Source organism: Ursus americanus, chromosome X (assembly GCF_024610735.1).
Source record: "Ursus americanus isolate L20-20 chromosome X, mUrsAme1.1.p, whole genome shotgun sequence".
Lineage (NCBI taxonomy): Eukaryota > Metazoa > Chordata > Mammalia > Carnivora > Ursidae > Ursus > Ursus americanus.
The window spans coordinates 103,371,773-103,388,948 of record NC_142164.1 but is presented as its reverse complement, the minus strand read 5'-3'; the positions used below and the strand labels follow the sequence as shown (position 1 = coordinate 103,388,948).

At 37.8% G+C, this 17,176-nt stretch overlaps 1 protein-coding gene across 1 annotated transcript; it reads left to right on the top strand.

The window, feature by feature from the left end:
- EIF2S3 (eukaryotic translation initiation factor 2 subunit gamma) lies at positions 1-16,789 on the top strand. Its single transcript, XM_045787127.2, has 12 exons — positions 1-191; positions 741-804; positions 1,973-2,100; positions 2,189-2,310; positions 4,153-4,247; positions 5,669-5,827; positions 7,255-7,389; positions 8,987-9,081; positions 9,430-9,574; positions 10,949-11,118; positions 11,393-11,565; positions 16,363-16,789. Exons 1-12 carry the CDS (start codon positions 123-125, stop codon positions 16,424-16,426), a joined length of 1,419 nt encoding a protein of 472 aa, XP_045643083.1. The 5' UTR covers positions 1-122; the 3' UTR covers positions 16,427-16,789.
- Positions 16,790-17,176: the final 387 nt, after the last annotated feature.

Genomic DNA, 17,176 nt, shown 5'->3' with positions numbered 1-17,176 from the left:
GCCGTCCTCCTTTCCCAGGCGTGGGCCCTAGTCGGCCTTCCCGCCTCCGCTTCCCCGCCGCGCAAGGGGACCTGCGTTCGGTCAGGCAGCAGTTGGGGCGACTTCCTTCCTCTCGGAGCAAGATGGCGGGGGGTGAGGCTGGAGTGACTCTGGGGCAGCCGCATCTTTCTCGCCAGGATCTCGCCACTTTGGTAAGGTTTCGTTCTGCAAGGATTCGGAGCGAACTCAGAAGTGGATGATCGAGCCTCCCGAGAGGAGTTGAGACGAGGCAGTGCCAGGCTGTCGGGAGCATGTGTTAGGAGGGAGACTCGTGCCGCCGCCAGCACCTCGGCAAGTCCGCGAGCTGTGCGTGGGGCAGTGAGGTTGTGGGACCTCAAGCCCCCGAAGGATTAGGCTGGAAAGTCATGGTGTTAAACGTTACTAAGGCTTTTGCTTCTAAAGGTCTGGGAAAGGACTATCTACATCGTCCTTGGTGCTAATGCTGTCAAGGTTGGCGGGGTGGGGGGAGGGTCTCGGGCTTTCACATCTCCCATAGTGAGTGAAGGTGTAGTCTTCTGTAACGATGAAGGACTTTTAGGGCTTCCCAGTCATCAGAGTACAATATTGCTTTTGCAGGAGAAGTGCTTTAGAAGTAGAGGAGAGCTGTTCACATGGTGGCAAGCTGTGGGTAGCAAATATAAAGTCAAAGTTGTGATTTGTCTTACGTTCAGCGATTTAAAATAAAAATGGTTTCATTTCAGGATGTTACCAAGTTGACGCCACTTTCACACGAAGTTATCAGCAGACAAGCCACAATTAATATAGGTAAGATAAGAATAACTTGGTGACCTGACTTGATCTCGACAAGTAATTTTAACTTCTCCCTTTGTGTGATTACCTGAATTTTATGAGGACGCCGACATTCAGGAAATAGACTTTGAGCCTCTGTGAGTACAGCACTGCCGGATTTTGTGGGAAGCATATATTGCTCATGCCTAGCTCATGTCTAAGTGAGAAGAAAAGATACGTACATAGGAAAAATTTAGTAGCATTAGGCAAGATGTAGTCATATGTAGCAGAAGAGGTGAAAATGTGGTGGTACTTGCCACACAGGGTTATTTCAAGGGCATACTTTTCGAAAGTTTTATTTGGTATATAAGTGATTATTAAGTAGAAGGGTTTTTTCCCCCCGTAATTGCCATCTAGAACTTTGGAGGAGAAGGTATGTTGACTGAGTGTAAATTTAGGGTATTTGACAGCCTGTACAAGCGGCATAATTAAATCTAGCTAAAAGTAAAGCTCTACCATCAGGTTATTAAGAAGTCATAAGATACATGCTACCCTTGATAACATTACCATAATTAAACCTGAGTTATTTTCCTGTTTTTATGGATTCTTTTTGGTTGTGTCAGGACTCATTCCTGTTTACTTCACTCTAGTTATGCTGGAAATTTCCTTAGTATCTAGAATTTTATCATCTTCTTCTTGAGTGTTTATTTTAAATGAAGGCAGTCTTTTATGTGATTAGAAACATAGGATGAATAGCTTTTACTATACTGAGTGTAGGGTTTTTTTTTTTTTTTAATTTATTTTTATTTATTTGACTGAGAGAGGGAACACAACAAGCAGGGGGAGTGGGAGAGGAAGAAGCAGGCTCCCAGCGGAGCAGAGAGCCCATCTTGGGACTCGATCCCAGGACCCTGGGACCACGCCCTGGGCCGAAGGCAGGGGCTTAATGACTGAGCCACCCAGGCGCCCCTTGAGTGTAGTTTTGGAATGGGATTGTCATTACATGGAAAGTTCCATTCGGTCCTGTATTAGAATAAGGTTTTGATAGGAAAGAATATGAAGGAGGAAAAATTGAAGTCATTGTTGGTTTTATGCTGATATTTATCTTGAGTTTTAGCTTTGGGTTTTCTTCTCCAGTGCTTTTTGAAATAGTATTTGGTGTAATTGAATGCATATGAATTAATTTCTTAAACTTTGTCTATAGGTACAATTGGTCATGTAGCTCATGGGAAATCCACAGTTGTAAAAGCTATTTCTGGAGTTCACACTGTCAGGTTCAAAAATGAACTAGAAAGAAACATTACAATCAAGCTTGGATATGCTAATGCTAAGGTGAGCTTGTACTGTGGAACTAGAAATAACTTCGATTGTTGAATGTGCAGACAACAAATTCAAATCTTTTTTCCATTGGAATTTTTAGATTTATAAACTTGACGACCCAAGTTGTCCTCGGCCAGAATGTTATAGATCCTGTGGAAGTAGTACACCAGATGAGTTTCCTACAGACATTCCAGGGACCAAAGGGAATTTCAAATTAGTCAGGTGACCTCTTTCAAAAAACACTTTATACTTCATATTCTATTGTCTTGTGATTGTGCTTTTTGAAATATTTAACTGAGATATTAAATTATGAAACTAATTATTGAATGTTTTTTCTATTAATGTTCTTACTGTCTATAATGACAGTAATTTGAAAAGTCAAGTATTTCAGCCTCAATTTAGATACTTCCATGCAAGTTCTCCAAAGGAAAGGTATCATGTAAGCAGATGGAATACAGGGAAACACAGCTCATTGGACATAGGAGAAGCTTTTTGCCGGGCTTCCGACATTTTTTTTTTTTTTTTTAAAGATTTTATTTATTTATTTGACAGAGACAGCCAGTGAGAGAGGGAACACAAGCAGGGGGAGCGGGAGAGGAAGAAGCAGGCTCATAGCAGAGGAGCCTGATGTGGGGCTCGATCCCAGAACACCGGGATCACGCCCTGAGCCAAAGGCAGACGCTTAATGACTGCGCCACCCAGGTGCCCCTCCGACATTTCTTTTAAACAATGTTGTTTCTGTTTTTTAGATAGGAGGTGAACAAACCCATTCTTAATTACCTCTCTTCAGTACATGGGCTTGTTACCCATCTAGTTTCTGAATGTGATTCATATCCTGGTTCTTTATCAGAGGATACAGACGACTTCTACCTAGTGATGTTAGTGGGGTTGGGGATGGCCCACAAGGAAATTTTACATTGGAGCAAGGCTAGGACTGGGGAGAGGTGAGTGAGGCCCTTGCCTTGGGCCCAGAATGTAGAGGGGGAAATCCTAAAGAAGAAAAAAAAAAAAAACACAAAACTTCAGTGATCAGGATAAACAGTATTTTGAGGCAGTGCTTTTTGAAATTGATGCAAAGAAATCTTAATAGAATATCATTTGTTTAAAGACAACTCAAAATTACAGATTTTTTTTCCTCTTCAGTATCACTTTTTATTTTTGGTTCAGCATGGCATTATTAGTTACCTTTGATATTTTGTGCATCATGAATTTTTTTGCATTAATTTTCTTAAAAATCTTAAGTATTATTTATCTTGATTAGTGAGTTTTTTGGCACTCCCTTAAATTTTGCACCTGAGGCAAATATCTCACTCAGCCTCACCCTAGTTCTGGTCCTCATCAGAGATCAACAAACTTTTTTTTATAAGTGGCCAGATTGTAAATATTTACGGCTTTGCAGGCTATAGGTTCTCTGGGAAGAGGCTACTCATCTCTGCTCTTGTGTTACGAAAGCAGATGCAAATAATAGGTGCTTGAGTGGATATGGGCCAGATTTGGCCTAAGGGCCTTAGTTTGCTAACCCCTGTTTTAGATCATGACAATGTGAGTATACGCTTTTTTTTATTATAATAATATTTTTTTATTATATTGTGTTAGTCACCATACAGTACATCCCTGGTTTTTGATGTAAAGTTCCATGATTCATTAGTTGCATATAACACCCAGTGCACCATGCAATACGTGCCCTCCTTACTACCCATCACCAGCCTATCCCATTCCCCCACCCACACTCCCCTCTGAAGCCCTCAGTTTGTTTCTCAGGAGTCTGAGTATACACTTTTTAAAACTAGTGATTCTCAGTAAGTAGCAGTTTTGCTAAAATAGTACTGCCATCTCTACTTCAGATTGGCAGTTCCAGCTTTTCAAGGTGCTGGAGGAATTTTTGGCAAATTATTTTTTCGGATGGCAGTGCCCATTCTGTTAACACTGTTTTAGCTTTCAAATTGATGACGTTTCCGGTATATATTTCATACCATACCATATTCATTTTGATTGGATTTGGGAATTTCTGTCTGTTGAAATATGGATTGATTTTAGGACTGATTGTCATTTCTTAATTGTTAGACATGTTTCCTTTGTTGACTGTCCTGGCCATGATATTTTGATGGCTACTATGCTAAACGGTGCAGCAGTGATGGATGCAGCTCTTCTGTTGATAGGTAAATATATCAGAATTTGTTTCGACAAATCAGTGTGGAGCAAATCCAAGATGGAATATTTAAAGGGGAACTAAGGCCATTAAGGGCCATATCCATTACCTAAGAGTGACACAAATGGGAGCTAACATGTCTTCCAGGATGACATCTGTGCCTACCAGCTATCACACAATACTAAACAAGATAGATGTGGGACTGATAGAATTCTTAGGTTAGTATATATTTTTAAATTAAAGTCAGTAGTGCATTTTTCCCACCTGGATCACACGAGGTGATTTATTATTTTAGTTTTTAATTTGTGTGTAAGTGTACATCTATTCAATGCTGCAGTTGTTGATGTATAGTGGTTTTATTTAGATGCAAATCTTATTCATAGTGAGTGCTGAAGTGTAGACCTAATTGGGGTTTTCAAAGCTAGGGTTGTGATACCTTCCTTATGTGAGCTGTCAAGAGATTTCATTGCTATGGGACATAATTTTTATTTTTATTTTTTCAAAGATTTTATTTGCGATTGAGAGACAGAGATAGTGACAGAAAGAGAGAGCAAGAGCGGGGAGGAGAGGGAGAAGGAGGCTCCCCGCTGAGCAGGGAGCCTGATGTGGGGCTCAGTCCTAGGACCCTGGAATCATGACCTGAGCCAAAGGCAGACACTTAATCTATGGGACATAATTTTTTTAAAGGATGCCAAGTAGATACAATACAGGACAGCTCAACATCACTGCTTGGGGAAGGTGATTGTTGGAGTGCCCAACAAAACATGCCAATTTCTTTATGATACACTGTTGGTTATATATGCATTTAGTGTTTTTATCTCCCTTTGTTAGTGAGTACCCTTTGGTAGTAGTTACTGGTAGTAACTGGGCCAAAACATCTCTAAGACTGGATAGAGCCAGAGGGCTATACCTTATACCTGAGCAAAGGCTAAGAGCCAACCCTGGGATGCCAAACTTGTTGATTCCAAGCTTCTTGCATAGCACCAGGGATGAAAGCTAAATGATCCGGAGGCTCTAGTGAACACAGGCACAGAGGGTGAAGTGGGGTGAAAGGTGGACACTTAGCAGTGATATCCAGGACTTCTGCCTGGAGTAAGGCTAGGACATGGAAAAGTTCTTTTATTAGATGCCAAGTAAATTAGTTTGGGTAGAAAAAGACACATAAAATAAAATTTACCATTATAACATTAAAGTGTACAACTCAGTGACATTAAGTACATTCACAGTGTTCTACAAACATCACCATTTTCTAGTTCCAGAACATTTTCATTGCCCCAAAAGGATACCCCATGCCCATTAAGCAGTCACTCTGTGCCATACCTTCCCCCCAGTTCCTGGAAACCACTAATCTGCTTTCTGTCCCTATAGATTTGCCTATTCTGGGTATTTCCAGTTAATTCTCATGAATCTGTTTTATTCTTCCTCATCTAGCTGGTAATGAGTCTTGTCCTCAACCTCAGACTTCGGAACACCTGGCTGCTATAGAAATCATGAAACTGAAGCATATTTTGATTCTACAAAATAAAATTGATTTGGTAAAAGAAAGTCAGGCTAAAGAACAGTATGAACAGATCCTTGCGTTTGTACAAGGTAAGAAGCCATAATCGCTAATAAATCTATGAATCACTTTGAAAGGTATTTAATCCAGATACCAGATGTTAAATTTAACTTTTACTATAATAGACTATCTGAAATAGATAAATTTATGTGTCTTGATATCTTATTTCTCTACCTACTACTTGTTAGCCACCTGATACAGTTAGTGAAATCTATGTTTGTGAATTTGATAAAGAACATATATTTTTTCATCCATGTATATCTAAAATATTTTCTTATTGAAGTATAGTTGACATACTGTTAACATTAGTTTCAAGTGTACAACGTAGTGATTCGACAGTTCTGATAATTCTATACATTATGCAGTGTTCCTGACAGTAAATGTAGTTACCGTCTGTTACCACACAAAGTTGTTAAAATATTATTGTCTATATTCAGTATCCTATACATTTCATCCCAGTGACTTATTTTATAATTGGAAGTTTAAACTGAAGTAGATTTTTGCTGGCTGAAAGTTAGAACTGAAGTTGTATTCTGGAAATTATGAGTCGGTTTAGAAAAAAAAAGTCCTCCTTAATGAATAAAAGCTTTTTTTGTTTTAAACTTAAGTCTTAACACTATTCTTACCAAGTACTTTGATCATTGAAACTGACAATGATATATTTAATCATAGTGTTCATTTCTCTGTTGCATAGGGTTTTTCATTTCAGGGAAGACATGATGCTTGTTATTGTTGACAATTCTCTCTCACCTTTGTTGAAAGGGTTGACTCCCATGAACCTAGTTCTGGCTCATTGAAAAGGAATAAGTCATTTTGATTAAAATCTAATTATGTTTGGTCCATTTCTTTGACCAACCTGTTTGACATATAATTAATAAGGAGCAAATACTTTATGAGCCAGTAGTCTTTGATTAGCAAAGAGTCTGTAATTTTACCTTGACATTTATTGAGAGGTTAATTACATGTTACTAGAAATCTTTAAACTAGTAACGTGCTTTTTCCCAGGAGTGTTAGTATTTTATTTCCTTTAGACAGTATTATCATTTTAGTATAGTAAATATGTGTAAATATATTTTAACAGTTTTTTTCCTTAAAGGGACTAGTATTCATTTTCAGGAGTAAAGCAAATAGAATACTGCCACCTTTCTAAACAGAATTATCACTTTGCGCCTGTTGCTGGCATTTGTGTGAGGATGTTTAGGCATCTATTTTAGTTTTTGTTTTAAGATTTATTTATTTTAGGGAAGTGGAGGCAGAAGAAGAGGGAGAGGGAGAATCTCAAGCAGACACTGCTGAGCACAGAACCTGACATGGGGCTCGATCTCACGACTCCAAGATCATGACCTGAGCTGAAACAAGAGCCAGAGGCTCAACTGACTGAGCCACCCAGGCGCCCCTTGGCATCATAGATCAAGTTCTGTAAAACTAAAGAATCTTAATCTTTCTGAATTTTGAATAGGTACAGTAGCAGAAGGAGCTCCTATTATTCCAATTTCTGCTCAGCTGAAATACAATATTGAAGTTGTTTGTGAGTACATAGTGAAGAAAATTCCAGTACCCCCACGAGACTTTACTTCAGAACCCCGACTTATTGGTAAGTGATAGTATTTGTCTTTAACTCTCAATTTGATCTTTTTCACACTGGTGATTCCCCTTGAAGGGTTTTTATTATACTTTCTCTTTCTGCAGAGATAATAATCTTCATACAGCTTTTTTTTTTTTTTTTTTTTTTTTTTTTTTGATTCTGGGATTGTATTGGCAATGCTAGTTTGCATTACTGGAAGAGGGACAGAGTCACCACGTCATGTGATCAAGATGGAGTCATATAGTATTCTCCATGGAATTAAAATGTTTTAGTCAGGAACAGGGTATTAGAACTTTCATACAAATGTTTTCCTTGTACCATTAATGAAGATTTTCATGTCCTTTTCGCTTTTATTTAATGTACCAATATTGGTACTTTGCTAAACTTGTGGTTCCTACACAGAGATGTAGGAGCCTTTTTATTTTTTCATTTTTTATTTTTTTTTTAAAGATTTTATTTATTTATTCGACAGAGATAGAGACAGCCAGCGAGAGAGGGAACACAAGCAGGGGGAGTGGGAGAAGAAGAAGCAGGCTCATAGCGGAAGAGCCTGATGTGGGGCTCGATCCCATAACGCCGGGATCACGCCCTGAGCTGAAGGCAGGCGCTTAACTGCTGTGCCACCCAGGTGCCCCTGTAGGAGCCTTTTTAAAAGAGACATTTGAGCCTCTCTGGGCCTGCACCTGGTGCCCCCCCTTTATATTGTGGGAAGTGTTCTCTTGGGTGATTGTGATGCATATCCTTGTTCAGGGTCACTGTTCTCAGGACCTAAGTTCAGCTCATATAGTTCTAAAGTTTTGTAGTTTTAAAACTAAATTTTAATTTAAGAAGTTAAACAGAGGCAGATAAAGAAAAGAAGTCCACAGTCCCCCTGCCTTTTGTTTCTAGCCCCTTAGCCCAGAAGTAATCAGAATTAATGGTGTGTATTAGTCTCACATCTTCCTCTTTATTCACATCATTATATATAAACACGTATGTGTTTCCTGTTTTAGTTTTACTTTACAGAAATGGGATCATACTCTGTGTGTTATTTTTGTCTAATTGTGTGTGTGTGTGTGTGTTTTAATAGTATATGTGGGTTATCCTTTCAGGTCATTACATTATAGGTCAAACATTCTTTTTTAGGGGTGCCTTGGTGGCACAGTTGGTTAGGCGTCCACCTCTTCATTTCAGCCCAGGTAGTGATCTCAGGGTCATGGGATCAAGCCCCATGTCAGGTTCCACGCTCAGCGTGGAGTCCGCTTAAGTTTCTCTCTCCCTCTCCATCCACCCCCCCAGCATGCATGCACGCTCTTTCAAATAAATAAATCGTTTAAAAAAAACACACAAAACCCAAAACATTCTTTAATACCTGCTGATATTCCATAGTATGGATGTACCATAATATGCGCCCTATCAATTAACTTTTGATTTATTTCCACTATTTTCATCATAAGCAAGCCTACAGTAAACAAAGGAGTAATGATAATAGATTTTGTTACAAAGTCGCCCCTGTGTGTATAAATATTATGTGGCTACTATCTTAGAAAAGTTATTTTAGTAAAGAATATTTCCTTTAAAGTTAAAACAAGCAGAATTGGCTTTAATTTGTTTTGTTTTCTTTTAGTTATTAGGTCTTTTGATGTCAACAAACCTGGCTGTGAAGTTGATGACCTAAAAGGTGGTGTAGCTGGTGGTAGCATTCTAAAAGGAGTATTAAAGGTGAACTGGATTTTGATTGTTGTGTTTTTGTTTTGTTTTTCCCTTGCCTTAGTCATAAGGTGAATCGTATGGGCACTCCAAATTGAGAAGTAAAATTTTTTTCTTTGTGAGTACGGAGCACATTTTATATGGAGATAGGCTTGTGTGGTAGGTAGTTAGCAACAGTTGGATGAACGTTTCTGGTTTTGAAGCTGTCTTCCACATTTTTTTTTTTTTTTTAGTAACAGTCCTCGACATAGAGAAATAATTGCCTTTTCAGTTTGGGCATCTTCTGTTAGGACTTCTGATGTGTAAGTGGTAATGGTGTCATCCCACGATAATTCTAATTACTAACTTACACGTTTACAGGTGGGCCAGGAGATAGAAGTCAGACCTGGTATTGTTTCCAAAGATAGTGAAGGAAAACTCATGTGTAAACCAATCTTTTCCAAAATTGTGTCGCTTTTTGCGGAGCATAATGATCTTCAATATGCTGCTCCAGGAGGTCTTATCGGTAAGGATTTTTCTCTCATCCCTACATTTTTGTGGTGTTTTTCATGGGAAAAGGATTACCCAAAAAGATGTATTGTAGATTTTTATTGGGTATTTTAAATAATTGATTGGGTGGGGGAACATTCATGTGGTTAAGCTGTTGGTTTTAGTTCATAAGATGGTTTCATGTGTTAGTAAAAATTATTTCTAAGGATAAAGAAGGATACATTTTGGTTTAGTATATGAAGTAACTCCTTTTAGCAGTAATTAAGTTTTATGATACAGCATTTAAAATAATTAAGTATACTTTTTTGTCTACACAATTTTGGTGGTAGAGAGTAGTTGTTTCTTTTTGTGTTTTGCAAATGAAAAGTTACCCACAAATGTCAATTGAATCCTGTCAGATCATATTTACTGTGAGGTAGGAATAAAAAAATAACTTCGATTGGTTAGCAAGTACTGAGATGATTTTATGGATTTTTCTAGTCCCTTACAACTTAGTGTATTACCAGATACCCAGAAAAAGACAAGATTCAAATGAGAATTAGACATGTTGTACCTTTGGATTAAAGAAGAAATTCTTGGATAAAGAAGTTTGTCTTTTGGTTCTCTGATTTTTGGGTATATAATTCACTTTTCTATCCTGAATTAAGAGTTTACTGTATGTAATTTAATGATAATGCTCATGTAGCCACCACCCACCTTGAACAGTTATCAATACTTTACCAGTCTGGCTTCCTCTTTATATCTCCTTTCCTCTCCTCATATGCCGCTAAAATATTTTTTTTTAAGATTTTTTTTAATTTATTTGTCAGAGAGAGAGAACACAAGCAGGGGGAGCAGCAGGTAGAGGGAGAAGCAGGCTCCCCGCTGAGCAAGGAGCCCGAGGCGGGGCTCAATCCCAGGACCTCAGGGTCATGACCTGAGCCGAAGGCAGCTGCTTAACCGACCGAGCCACCCAGGAGTCCCATGTAGCTAAAATATTTTGAAGTGGATCCCAGGAATCATATATGAAGTCCTGAAGTTATTTTTTTAATCAGCCTTCCTGGGTAGAAATGGCAGGCAAATATTCTACAAATTACTCGTCATGAATTTTGTATCTTTTCAACCTTTATTAAATATATTCAGACTCATTTTTGAGTTAGGCTGTCCTCTCTGTCCTTTATTTAGAATTTAAATCAAGAGACTATTCTCAAATAATCCATGGGTTTATGATTCTACTTCAGGTAAGACAGGTATTTTGTCATGCCTGTGTAGCTATTATATGAGTATGAGAAGAATATAAATGTGTATTAAAATGTATTGGTATATGCTGTACTTGTTTGACTAAGTTGTGGGTAAGCAACTTTATTAGAAAATAAGAAGTTGGGCTTTATATATCTTGTTTTTATATCAGGAGTGGGAACAAAAATTGACCCCACTTTGTGCCGGGCTGACAGAATGGTGGGACAAGTACTTGGTGCAGTTGGAGCTTTACCGGAGATCTTCACAGAATTGGAAATCTCCTATTTCCTACTTAGACGGCTGCTAGGTGTACGCACTGAAGGAGACAAGAAAGCAGCAAAGGTAAATGCTTTCTGTAATTCCTGTTTCAGAAAAGTGGCAGTGATGTTAGGACCAGTTTTGAGGTTCATTCTTTTATAGTTAACATAGGATTAAGATAAAAGATGAGTAAATTTGGCTTTCTACTTTCAGGAAGTTGAAAAGTCTCATATTAGGTTGGCAGAGATGGAAAATTGCTGATATCTATTGTTGGCAAGGACGTAGGAAAATAAGCAGTCATTTTTGGAAAGCATTCTCTTGATTCTGGGGTTTATCTTTCCTTGATTTATTTTCCTAGGTGCAAAAGCTGTCTAAGAATGAAGTGCTCATGGTAAACATAGGATCCCTGTCAACAGGAGGAAGAGTTAGTGCAGTCAAGGCCGATTTGGGCAAAATCGTTTTGACTAATCCTGTGTGCACAGAAGTAGGAGAAAAAATTGCTCTTAGCCGAAGAGTTGAGAAACACTGGCGGTAAGTTTACCAGCTTTTGTCACTATCTAATAAAAAAGACACAGTTCCCTTAAGTTCTTGGTTTTGTGCATGCACACTTTACCTTGAACACAGCTGAAGCTTTAGCTCAACTATTTATTTATTTATTTATTTATTTATTTTTTTAAAGATTTTATTTATTTATTTAACAGAGATAGAGACAGCCAGCGAGAGAGGGAACACAGCAGGGGGAGTGGGAGAGGAAGAAGCAGGCTCATAGCGGAGGAGCCCGATGTGGGGCTCGATCCCACAACGCCGGGATCACGCCCTGAGCCGAAGGCAGACGCTTAACCGCTGTGCCACCCAGGCGCCCCTAGCTCAACTATTTATTTGGATGACTTAGACTCTGTATTTCTAGCCCTGATTTGTGATGCACACAACCTACAAAAAAACCCAGTGAATTTAAATTCACTATTTCTCTTTGGCTTTTTAAAACTTTGTATTTGGAAACAATTTCAAACTTGACAAGAAAATTGCAAGAATTGCACACAACTCCTGTTCCCTTTTCCCAGATACACAGTTTATTTTTATGTGTGTGTGTATTCTTCTATATGTGTAAAATTTTTTCTCAGCTGTTTAAGAAGTGGGTTGTGTATATCTCCTGATCTCTTAACACATTGGTGTATATTTCCTAAAAGCAAGGACATTCTCTTAATTAACTGCTTCAAGAAGTTAACATCAATAAATTACTGAAACCTATAGTTGATATTCCAGTTACACAGCTTATCCCAATAATGTCCTCTAGTCCCTCTGGTCTAGGCTCATGCAGTGCATTTAGTTATCATATATCTCTTTGATTTCTAATCGGGTACTTCCTCAGCTTTTTTTTTTTTTTTTTTTTTTTTTTCTTACTTGACATTGACTCTTTGAAGAACACATTTTTACTCTTCCTCAGTTGGAGTTTATCTGATACTTCTAAGATTAGATTCGGGTTATGTATTCTTGGCTGGAATTACATATATATGTTTCTTCCTGCTTTGTCTCATACAAACCCTCTAAATTACACTGTTCTGGGTCCTCATTGTTGTCATAATTATTCAAATCACGTTAGGCTCTCTGTTTTTTGCTTACTACTTTTTTCCCTTATTAAGGCTTCCCTGATACTGTGCCCCGTGAAGGTCTCTCATCACTTACTGTTCAGAAGATTGATCTGAATTATTACTCTATAATTTAGAGAGAGTTAAACTTCTGGTTGAATTTTAAGTAAATAATCCTGCTTTGTGGTGATTTATGTCATTTGATTTTACTCTTTGATGTGATTATACTATTTGCTATTAAAGACACACTGATTTCCAGGGTATTTTAAAATAGGCTTAAATAATAAACTTTCAGAAATTCAAGAAAGAATGTATTATTCTCAGAATGGTACATTTCCTAGCTCAGAACAGATTTTAAAATAAAAGGATTTTTTTTGTGTGTCTGCCCACTAATACTATAAGAGGATTCTATCCACGTCAAACTAGATTTTTTTTAGAAAAAATTTTTTTTTAAGATTTTATTTATTTATTCAACAGAGATAGAGACAGCCAGCGAGAGAGGGAACACAAGCAGGGGGAGTGGGAGAGGAAGAAGCAGGCTCATAGCAGAAGAGCCTGATGTGGGGCTCGATCCCATAACGCCGGGATCACGCCCTGAGCCGAAAGCAGACACTTAACTGCTGTGCCACCCAGGCGCCCCACGTCAAACTAGATTTTGCTTAAAAATTAGCAAGACTCCACCAGAAAACTGTTAGAACTAATAATAGATGGATTCAGGAAAGTTGCAGGATACAAAACTAATGTATAGAAATCTGTTGTACTTCTATATACTAATGACAAAGTAGCAGAGAGAGAGATTAAGAAAACAATTCTATTTGTGGTTGCTCTGAAAAGAATAAAATTCCCAGGAATAAATTTAAGAAGGTGAAAGACCTATACTCTGAAAACTGTAAGACTTTGGTGGAAGAAATTGAAGACAACACAAACAAATGGAAAGATACACTATGCTTATAGATTAGAAGAATTAATATTGTTGAAATGGTGATACTGTACAAAGCAATCTACAAATTCGATGCAGTTCCTATCAGAATACCATAGGATTTTTATAGAACTAGAATAAATGATCCTAAAATTTGTGTGGAACCACAAAAGGTCCCAAATAGCCAGTCTTCAAAAAGTACAAAGCTGAAGATATCACAGTCCCAGATTTCAAGCTATATTTGAGTAATCAAAACAGTATGGTACTGGCACAAAAATAGACAAACAGATCCATGGAACAGGACAGTGAAGAAATAAACGCAGTCTTATGCGGTTGGTTAATCTGTGACTGAGGAGGCAAGAATATACAGTGGGGCGAAGAGAGTCTCTTCGCTAAATGGTGCTGGGAAAACTAGACAGCTCCGCACACAAGAATGAAACTGACCCACCTTTTTTTTTTTTTTTTAAGATTTTATTTATTTATTTATTTGAAACAGGGAAAGTGCGCATGTGCACAAGTGCAGGAAGAGAAGCAGACTCCCCGCCGATCAGGGAGCCCGACTTGGGGCTCTATCTCAGGACCCTGAGCTCATGACCTGAGCTAAAGGCAGACACTTAACTGACTGAGCCACCCAGGCGCTCCAAAACTGGACCGCTTTTTTACACCATACCCCAAAACAAATTCAAGACCTAAATGTGAGACCCGAAACCATAAAACTTTTAAAAGAAAACAGGCAGTAATTTTTGACTTCAGCTTTAGCAACATATTTATGGCTATGTCTCCTCAAGCAAGGGAAACAAAAGCAGAAATAAACTATTGGAACTACACCAAAATATAAAGCTTTTGCATAGCAAAAGAAATCATCAACAAAATGAAAAGACAATCTGCTGAATGGGAGAAGGTATTTGTAAATGATATATCTGATAAGGGCTTAATATCCAAAATATATAAAGAACTTCCACAACTCCACACCAAATAAGCTGAACAATTCAATTTTAAAAAGGGCAGTGCACTTAATAGACATTTTTCCAAAGACATAGAGGTGGCCAACAAACACAAAAAATAGCATCACTAATCATCAGGGAAATACAAGTCAAAACCACAATGAGATATAAGATATACACCACTCCGAGTAGCTAGTGTCAAAAAGACAAAAAGGGACACCTGGGTGACTCAGTCAGTTGGATGTCCAATTCTTGATTTCAGCTCAGCTCATGATCTCAGGGTTATGAGATTGAGCCCCATGTTGGGCTCCACTCTCAGCAGGGGGGTCTGCTTGAGATTCCCTCTCTCTCTTCCTCTCCCTCTGCCCCTCCTCCCTGTGCTCTCTCTTTTTCTGTCTCTCAAATAAATAAATAAATAAATAAATCTTTAAAGAAAAAGTCAAATAACAAGTGTTGGTGAGGATGTGGAGGAAGGGGAACCCTCAGGCACTGTTCATGGGAATATAAATTGATGCAACTACTGTGGAAAACAGTATGGAAGTTCCTCAAAAACTTAAAAATACCATATGATCTAGTAATTCTACTACTGGGTATTTACTCAAAGAAAGTGAAAACACTAATTTGAAAAGATACATGCATGTATGTATTTGTATGTATTTGTTTATTGCAGTGTTATAATAGCCAAGTGTCCGTCCATTCATGATTGGATGAAGTAGATATGGTGTACATATGCACAATGAAATATTACTCAGCCATAAAAACATAAAATCTTGATATTTGTGACAACACGGATGGATCTAGAGGGTATTATGCTAAGTGAAATAAGTTTGGAGAAAGATAAATACTGTATGATTTCACTCATAGAATCTAAAAACCAAACAGGCTCATAAATATAGAGGAGAAACTGGTGGTTTCTGGTGGGTGGGATGAGGTGGGTAGGGGATGATTACAATAGGTGAAAGGGATTAAGGCTTCCAGTTATAAAATAAATAAGTCCTGGAAATGAAAAGTACACTTTAGGGAGCATGGTCAATAATATTCTAATATATGGTGCCAGATGGTGAGTACACTTATGGTAAGCATTGAGTAATATGTAGAAATGTCAAATCACTATGTTGTACACTTAAACCAATATAATATTGTATGTCAGTTATACTTCAGTAATAAAAAAAAATTGAAATAAAAAGATTTTAAAAAATTAGCAAGTATGTTAAGGTTGTTAAATGAGACCATCTGAATGATCTTTACATTCCTTAGGATTATGGTTTTACCCCATGTTTAGATGGGTTTTGTGCTAGAAGCTATTGTTGAGGTAGCAATCCAGCCTGGTCATTGATTAGAGCAAATATTGAAAGAGGGAGCAGAGGTCCCTCTGCTATTGAGAGTAATCTGCTAATAAACTATACGTTCTTCTACTTCTCTTAATTTTCTTTACCTGCCACGGTCATGCTAAATCCTTTGTGATCTTTTGAGTGTTGTGAATGGTAAAAATGCATTGTTTTCAAGGAGAAAAAGATAGAAAATGAGATTTTTTTAGAAAATCAGACTGTGGTAGATTATGTATCAGCATGATTCCTTAGGTGGACTGGAAGGCTCTGGTGGTTCTGGAGGGGTGAGTATTATTTCGATAGAGTGAAGACAAGCATATCTGTAGTAGCAACTTTTTGTTTGCTCTTTTGGTCATTCATTTTGGCTAGGCCCATCTTTGCGGGTCTGAGGATCTAAGAAGAAAGTGTGAGCTTTCTTACTGGAGCAGCAGGTTTTGGGAATATTCAAATTTAGCAGATAGGCAAGTAAAACCAGTTATGTCATATGATTGTGTGGTAATGATAATGAAATGGGTGTAAAATTCATGGTTTTTAAAATTTTCTTTTTGCAGTTTAATTGGTTGGGGTCAAATAAGAAGAGGAGTGACAATCAAGCCAACAGTAGATGATGACTGAAGAATTCCAGTGAAATCATACATTTGGATAGAGTCGGAATTTCTCTTTACAACCTAGGGGTATATTTTCAAAGCAATACTGGGAAATTAATCTCACAGCTCATTACCTTAGTGGTAGCTGTAAGGTTATTCTCGTTTTTTGTTGATGAAAATTTAACCTCTAGTGCTAAAATAGGATCTACAGTAAATGTAAAAATTGGCATAACGTTGGATGGAATCTACATTTTAGCAGACATTAGTCATTCCCAAATAATGTCTAATTTATACATCAGTGCAGGTTTGAAGTGAAACTGTTTGCTACAACCAGCCTTTTCTGTAGCACATATACCAACAGACCTGTTTCAAATAAAGGTTTTCTTCTTAATTTGCATGATTCATCTTTGAGTGGTTCCAGGCTTGAAGGACTATTGTACCAGTAAAAACTTGAAGACACAAGTTCTTGAAAACCAGCTTTCCTTTGCCCTATATTTTATGTTGCTTTATCTTTGAAATTATGAGTGAAAAGCAAATTAATACAAATTATCCTTTAGAGCATAGGAGCTCATTCCCATGGACACACCTTTTTGTCCCCTTCCTCTTTTCCTGAACTGGAACACAGGAAACTAGAGCCAGAAGTTCTCACCTTCTTCCTGTGATGGCCTGCAATTGTTTCTGCATTGGTTTATACCTGAAACCTGATAGCCTTCCCCCATTGGAAACCACTGTTACACCAGATGATTCTAGATAAGTAACATAGATCTTTGTAGGCCTT

Bases quoted from the DNA above. Each gene is read 5' to 3' on its own strand.
- EIF2S3 (XM_045787127.2), top strand. From the start codon at position 123: ATGGCGGGGGGTGAGGCTGGAGTGACTCTGGGGCAGCCGCATCTTTCT. The intron at 192-740 runs GTAAGGTTTCGT...GTTTCATTTCAG, and splicing joins GCCAGGATCTCGCCACTTTG to GATGTTACCAAGTTGACGCC. The intron at 5,828-7,254 runs GTAAGAAGCCAT...AATTTTGAATAG, and splicing joins GATCCTTGCGTTTGTACAAG to GTACAGTAGCAGAAGGAGCT.